General features: G+C 30.4%; 1 protein-coding gene and 1 long non-coding RNA gene across 2 annotated transcripts in view; both read right to left on the minus strand.

Annotated features, from left to right (window-relative positions):
* LOC131954743 (uncharacterized) overlaps nt 1-5,483 on the minus strand; it is a 23,416-nt gene extending 17,933 nt beyond the window's left edge. Inside the window, exons 1-4 of the mRNA XM_059318489.1 lie at nt 5,427-5,483; nt 4,762-4,820; nt 4,309-4,490; nt 3,602-3,740 (exon numbers count right to left, since the gene is read on the minus strand). Coding sequence (XP_059174472.1) covers nt 3,602-3,740; nt 4,309-4,490; nt 4,762-4,820; nt 5,427-5,483 — 437 coding nt within the window. The remainder of the gene's footprint in view (nt 1-3,601; nt 3,741-4,308; nt 4,491-4,761; nt 4,821-5,426) is intronic.
* A 385-nt stretch (nt 5,484-5,868) lies between these two features.
* Nucleotides 5,869-7,705, minus strand: LOC131954740 (uncharacterized). The gene is made up of 3 exons (XR_009388792.1): nt 7,580-7,705; nt 6,982-7,079; nt 5,869-6,023 (listed from the first exon to the last, which is right to left on the minus strand). It is a non-coding gene; the product is annotated as an uncharacterized LOC131954740 (long non-coding RNA).
* Nucleotides 7,706-8,482: the final 777 nt, after the last annotated feature.

Genomic DNA, 8,482 nt, shown 5'->3' on the forward strand with positions numbered 1-8,482 from the left:
ACACACAGACATACGGACAAGATTGCAAAATTATGTTTTTCCGTATCAGTGAGGTGTAAAACGTCGAGATTTGTAAAAATCTCGATTTTTTTTTGCACGATTACAATACTTTCTCTATACTACGTATATACGAGAAAGTAAAAAACGAACGAAAATCAACATGCATTTTAATTTAAGTTGATGAATACATACTACATCATATCTATCCTTATCATTGTCCAAATCCAGCTCCATATTATCCGCATCCCTTTCCCTGTAATTATCCCTATCCTGCCGCTTTCATTTTTAAAATTTCCATTCCTATCAAAACATCCCTTTACTACACGTTTTCGTATCCCTACTATTATCCTAAACGTTATTGAATTATTTATTTAGATAAAATAACTTTGAACTTACCATCTCTGTAGCCTATGTGCGTTGCTTGAAGTAAGTTTCTCCACAAAAACATGCTTAAATAACTGTTTATGCTGGTAATAATGTACAATCTAAGAAGAAATGATGAGAACAATAATTATTTTATTACAAAAATGGGTAGGCTGCTTTTTAGGGTTTCTTTCAAACATTTGGTATATGGGGGGGGGGGGGGTGGAGGCTTGGACTGTTGGAACAACGGGGGGGGGGATGCGAACAATAGTAGTAGTTGAAGTAACTTTATTTAAAATAAATGTTTTCCATAACGTCGAAGAGGGTGTGGAATGGTGGTGATTGGCGTGGCATTGATGAGGGGGAGTCGGAGGAAATATATGCATTATATCTTATTTCCTGATTGATATTTACATGAATTAATATCCCTATATATATATATATATATATATATATATATATATATATATATATATATATATATATATATATATACAAATATATATATACAAATATATATATATATATATATATATATATATATATATATATATATATATATATATATATATATATATATATATATATATATAGGTAGGTGTGTGTGTTGTGTGTGTGTGTGTTGACATACGTACTTACTTATTTCTGTTTTATAAGCAGGGGATATTGAAAGTAGCTTACTTCAACATAACTTTCTCCTACGCTATGGTAATAAGCTGTTATTGACAGAGTTTTCAAAGCTTTTATTGAAGCCCAAAACAAGTAAGCAACTGCTCTCCGACTTGTAACTAAATAAGTAGAGGAAAACAAAAAATCCATATTTGATTTTGGCCAACATGGAAAATTATGGTACTGAACCATATTTTTGTAACAATTACAATATATAAAACTTGCACGGGAGAGGGGATGGATCGCGATGAAAAAAAAACAGACCCTCCATCTGTGTAAAGATTTACTGAGGCTTAGTGAAAAAAAAAAACAACCATTAAGCCCAAACTAATGTACATATTGAAAATTTGTATTATGATGCCTAGTAGAGAAAAACGTTTAATAAAATAGGAAATGTAAAAATTTATTTTTCAAGTATTTATTTTTTATAGTGGTTCGTTCTGCTTTTGAAAAATGTTATCTTTCAATACTAAACTACCTAAAAATATGTATATATTTATTTTACTTTTTGTTTTTATTTTAAATCTAATTGATATGTATTTGAACATGCGCACATAAGGTTAACACTCAAAATGCAGAGTAACTTAAAAACAACTATTTAAAATAAAATAAAAATTAAAATATAAAATAGCAAAATTAATAGCCGGAGACCAGACCAAACGAAAGGAAATGGTGGAGGCCCTATGTTCCATAAGGAGCAAAGAGGACTAAGTCAAGTAAGTCAAAGTATAAAATGGTTTGTGAACAAATGTACCTGCATTTGCTGTCCCTGATAAATAGTAAATAAATATTTGAAATCAAAACATAAAAGTATTCTAAAAGCACCTTTTAATTTAATTAAACTTTCAAATTAAACGAATAATATATATTTTTATGTGGAAAATTAACTAAGCATTAGTTACTATGAGGGTTAACAACAAATCATCAAAAAAACTAAATGACTACAAGCATTATAAAATTAAATGTAAAATTGTTGTTTTATGTATTTACATCCGCTTGTATTAGCAGTTCTTAAAAATAGTAATGACTTATTTGAAAACCAACTATTAAAATATTTCCGACGTACATTTGAACAAAAAAAAATACATTTTTCAAACTGAAGTATAATGAAGCAATATACATTAAACTGCAGGCGTGTTCAAAGAAATATTTAGTGTAGTGCGTGTTATAGCTGAAATATTTTTACAAATTTTAAAAGTGTATCCACTTGTGTTAAATTAATGTAAGTACAAAACGACAAAAAATGTAAAAATATTTTGTTTGCTCATACCGACTGGTTATTTATTTTGAAAAGTATTCCATTTAATAATCATAAATACCACGGACGCCCAGAAAATATACTGTGCTTTCGCTGAGGTTTACAAAGTGCTTAACATTTTTACAGCTAAAATATTTGAAATAAGGCACACGTAAAATCTGGAAAACAACCGATAAGCAATTTCAAAGGTTTTTTTTAAAATAAAATGTTAATTACATGTCTTATTGCGTTTAATTGCGACAAATCCGTGAACAACTTTAAAGTTGCCAGTGAAGGAAACATATAATTAGATAGAATCTAATACATATCTGGTGGATTTTGGTGTTCAATAAAAATTACTGTTTGTTTACACGTTGTCGAAAATGGAGAAACTAGGGTAAATATTTTAAAATCGTCATAGTTTTCAGTGCATGAAGCTTATTCTATGTTCGAGTAAGGATTTACAGCAGTTGGAAAATAAAATTAAATTGCACTAACATACCACATATTTTTTTAAATTTAATGCAAAAAATATCAGTTGCAGTAAATTTATTACTTTCAATGAAAGTACAGATAGGTTCAGAAAAATTATTTTAATTTGTGTATAGCAATATCTTTATTCTTCTTAAATTTTGAATTTCAGAATTGGTCAACATTTTAAAATGTTCCGAAATCTAATATTATAAGATTTTAAATCGTTCTACTCCTTACTTCTATTTAATAACACAATAACACGAAATCTACTGTACACCATCTTTGTTTAGTATACATTACAACCTTTTGTGCAATATACTACTAAACACATACGATAAACAAAATACAGTCATTTTTATTCTGTATCAATTTTGTATTTTACTTACGGCATTTTATATTGTTAAAAAAATACAACCCAAACTATTACTTATTCAAATAAAATGTATTCAATTTTGATTATCACAGAGCTTATTAATAACATAATTATTTTGCATATATGTTACAGTTGAAACAAACAAAAACAACAACATAAAATGTTAAGAAACTGTTGTTCCCCTTTCTTTCGTTAAAAAGTAAAGAAATGTACGTACGTTTTTCACTGCCAACTACTCCCCACATAGCCGCATCATCATCATCTGAGATACTTTGGGGAAAACAAATTCCAATCGTAAAGTCAAGTAAAACGAAGAGGGATGAGGCAAATTTTAATATGTAGGTGAACACATTTTTAAATATTAATGTTTTAAAACAGATTACAAAATTAATATAAATATAATTTATTTTTATCGTTACTTTTTATACATTTATATTTTTGGAAAACATAATGTTTCGATCAAGAAATAATTCAAATAAGCTGACCCATACCAAGTCCTTGTTAGAATAAAAGACGAATGGGCAGTTTGTACTATTACATTTCTTGTCTCCCCTTGAAGAGCCTCAAGCCATAATACAGTCTGGGATTGTTCAATCGTTGTAGAGTTGTAGCACACCCTAGGGTCTACGAGTTGAGGACATTTTACATAAAAACATTTTGTAATGTTTTATTTTCCATACTTTACAAATTTACAAATTATTTCATAGTGTTAAAAAACTAAATTTGTCTTAAGAACTAGACATGCATTTATTTACAAAGCTTACTAAAAGTAACACACATTTTCTTAAATGCTTTTCCTCTAAAAAAAAAAGTCTACTCGTAACTTCAACACAAAAAAATGTGAATAGTCTAGTGATAAACAGCCGCTAAAGTTGTGCGTAAATGAAACCAAAAAGTGGCCGTTAATGAATTAATTCGACACAAACTATATACAGATATTAATGCTGACGTATTTAAGGATTTGTCTCTTTCGTTTTATGGCCAGTTTAAATGTGTTAACAACGTCTGCTATGAATGTTTATTTTGTACCCCCCCCATTACCCCCCACCCCCACCGAAAAAAAAGGCAATGAAGAAGACATGTCTATTTTTTAATCTTATTTGAAACTGTTCATTTGATTGGCAATCCATTTTGCAGTCAACTTAACACAAATGTTTAGTTATTTTGATGTGAAAATTGAACACATATTTACCGATGACTTCTACTGAATCAGTATCGATCATTTCCGTGGAAAACCAATTGCCAGGAGTCAGGAAATGTGACGTAATGTTATGTCGTATGGCATTGAGCACAGTATCGAAGCTTGTAGAACTTAGAACTGATACTTTGAGTTTTAGGCGTACGTGGTGTTCATCCTTCGCTCCGGGAATTTCTCTGAAAGGTTAGTTAGGATAATTACTGCTAAGTTAGTCTGAAGGAATTCCTTTCGAGTGCATTAAAATAAAAAATAAGAGATACTGATATATTTCTCCCAATGTATATATTTACATATATATATATATATATATATATATATATATATATATATATATATATATATATATATTACATATATATATATATATATATATATATATATATATATATATATATATATATATATATATATACATGGGTCTGGACCTACTATCCAAGAAATACTTACTCAAAACGTCGAATGAACACATCGACACCACCAGGTAATGATGTAATCATCGGTGTTATCTTATAAAAAAGAACAAATATAGTTAAATATAAAGTGGAATGAGGTTTGTGTGAAAGAAGAAGCAATAAACCTACGTGAAGGGTATGTTATTTAATATTACATCACTAATGTAAGTTACTATAAAAAAAAATCATGTTTTTAAATCTATTCGACAAATAATATTATGTCATAAGCGACTGGATCCTTGTAAAACTCAAACACATCAAAATAAATTTTACAACACAGACCGGCCTTACTGCCATAATCCATAGTACGGCCAATAGCTCACTTGGAAAAAGTAGAAACATTAAAATATACCTGTGCCAAATAGATCAAACTTACCTTTATATGGTCACTTGTAAAAACAAAAAAAAAACATGGAAAGAAATCTGTACACCTCAGACCACACTTACCTTCATATTGTCACTTGTAAAATTAAAACACAATGAAATAAATTTGTATCACATAGACCACACTTACTGTCATATTTCATGTCCGTTTTTATGTGTTTTGGTTTTACAACGAAACAGTCACTTACCTTTATATTGTCACTTGTAAAACTAAAACACATAAAAATAAATCTCTACCACATCGACCACAATCTCTACCACATCGACCACACTTACTGCAGCAGCAACTCTGTCCTCCTCTGTTTGATAAAAACCTGATGATTTTTCTTTCATCTCGTTAGTAAATCGGCCATTTTTGTTGTAAATCACATCAATTGTATAGTCCACAAAATTGTCTTTGATAACAATAAAATGTAACATTATAATAAACATTCTTGTTTAAAAAAAACAAAACAAAAACATCAATTATATCTAGTAGGGCTTATTAGCTTGAAAAGTGGTTTGAAAAATATAGAATTAATCTAAGCTTAAAAAAATACTTTAAAAAATACGGCAAGCGAAAAATATTGGCAACTACAGTTTGGAATCACTTTTCACGACAATTGGTCCAATGCATTTGTTGGGCTGAAAATAAAATATTTAATCACATCCTATCAACGACATCAAAGTGTCACTCGTCTTCATCGTACCCTGGATAGCTTTGTCAATACAATCTGAATCCAAGCAACAGAAAACACAGCTGACGTTAGATGCATCTTTCTCGCAACTGGCATGTGTGTTCACCTTCTCCTCATAGCACGTCTCGACTTCTCCACAGAAGGAACTTATCGAAAGGCCTTTATCGTTCTGTGTAAAACTAAACTGACATGCTGCCTGTAAAATAAACCTTTTTAAATAGGAAAGTATGTTACATTTTTGTATCTACTAAATCAAGAATAAAGACTTTGAGAAATATAATAATTACCCTAGCAATACATGTAAAAATTTATTGTATTAGGATTATATATTTTTGATTGTCCTTTAACTGCAATTTTTTACATTAGTCTTAATTTATGTGCATTTTACCCCCGTCTTTTATTTTAATTAAAAAAATACAATCGAAATATATGTGTATGTTTTATGCTCACAGAAAAATACGCAAACGGTAAAATGCGCAGCGGAAAAATGCGCAAACAGAAAAATGCGCAAATTCAAACTATACTAAAACACTTTAATTTTGTCATATTTCTTGAAGAAAAAATGTTTTGTTATGCTTCAATATACAGAAATGTATTAATTGCTAACGTCTTTAAGTGGTCGCATTAAATCTTAATAAATTCATTTACTCACATATTTGTGCGCATTTTTCCATTGCGCATTTTTTTCTGTTTGTGCATCTTTACGATCACAGTTTGTGTGTATGTATCGTTTGTCTGAACATGTTTAATGAACGTGTTACTTACTACACTTCAGCCCACCAAATTGTTTAATAACAGAAATAAACTGGACAATTTTTGACATAAACATTTCAGAACAAATTTCTTCGAGTTTTCATACATACGCTCCTCACAAAACCCATTGCCCCCACCCGCCCAAAAAAAAAAAAATAATCCCTCATTACCAGAGGCGTAGCAAAGGTGGGCGGGGGGGGGCATATGTCCCCGGGCGCCGACCTCAGGGGGGGGCGCCAAATTGAAAGTTTGAGGGGGGTGCAAATGAAAAGTTTGAGGGGGGATGGTGGTGCAAATCGAAAGTTTGTCCCCGGGCGCCGGGAAGGGTCGCTACGCCTCTGCTCATTACTCCTCATTCTGAAGCATTTGAAAACGAGCCTAAAAAGAAAAATGAAGCTCACTGTTTGATTATTGCAACGCTCTTTTTTACAATGCGAATATGCATAGTAGGTTTTTGCATCGTCACATTTACGACAATCAACATATCCGGGGCGCTGATCTGTAATTTAAAAAAAAAAAAGGCTAAAAAGGATTTCAGATATATTTACGTTATCTAAGGGACTCAAGTTCGAATCCTGGTTCTAAACAGTCATTTAAACGTGACTTCCTTTAAGGATGACCCCCGAAACCCACAGTTGTCCAATCATAACGGGTAGTCTAGTATATAATAGAAGTCAAGTAAAATAGTTTCCCTTTCAAACCTGACGGTCTATGGGGCAAGTGACGTAGAGTTCACTTGTTTCTGTGACCTCGGCATATGAAGAGATAATGTGGTCAGCACTATGCCCAGCCACCTTTACTTTCCCTAACATGAGTTAGGTACCCAACAGAGTTGCGTGGACTCAGGGACGGTCTACTGACTTGAACCCGGATTCGAACTCCAGACTTACGGGTTAGCAGTCCAGCTCTCTACAGCTAGACCACTCCGTCCCATATAATAGAAGTACTTTATCTTAATATCATTTAACATGCATAAAAGTGAAAACTTTTTTTAACTACCTGAACATCTTTGAAAAACACTTTCTGGTGCCTCTGTGAGTTTATACTCGCTTCCACTTATACAATACACCTCAAACAAAGCGTCTGTTATCTTCTGAGGACTAAAGGCAGCAGCGAGACGATTTTTTGCTCTAAATAAATCACAACTACATTGCAGAGGATTACCTTTCATGAAGCTGAAAAAAAACAACATAAAATGATTTTTTATTTAAGTTTTGTTTGAATTGCTTTTAATCAGCTATTTTCGTATTTGACACACACACAGCTACTGTAACTGTAATGGTTTAATGTTGTATTCAGGTAAGTGTAGCCCTAATTTTTCATATATATATATATATATATATATATATATATATATATATATATATATATATATATATATATATATATATATATATATATATATATAGGCCTATATATATATATATATATATATATATATATATATATATATATATATATATATATATATATATATATATATATATATATATATATATATATATATATATATATATATAATCGCTGAAGCGTTGCGAATGAAATTTTTCGCATTTGTACAGAGACGATTTTATTTAAGTATTTAAACATACAATGTAGAAAAGATTTGAACTTTGACATTAAAAGATAAACCGTTACACAACCGTGAATAACCCTGGAAGTATTCGAAAGGGCCATTAAATATTTAAAATCATATACAAGATTGGATTTAATTGATGTTTCGAGTATTTTCGGTAACTAAGCAAAATAAAAACAAATTAAAAAAAAAAGCCTAACGCAATTTAATTGTTTTCATTTATCACAGAAATTGTAAAAAAAAAATATGGCTAAATCCATTTGTCAGGATTTGTTACTTTTTTATAACCTTGATTCTAAAAATGTTAAAATTCTGAATGATTTTCA

The sequence above is a fragment of the Physella acuta genome, unplaced genomic scaffold, assembly GCF_028476545.2.
Source record: "Physella acuta isolate Inbredline_101_S28 unplaced genomic scaffold, ASM2847654v3 ptg001024l, whole genome shotgun sequence".
Classification (NCBI taxonomy): Eukaryota; Metazoa; Mollusca; class Gastropoda; family Physidae; genus Physella; species Physella acuta.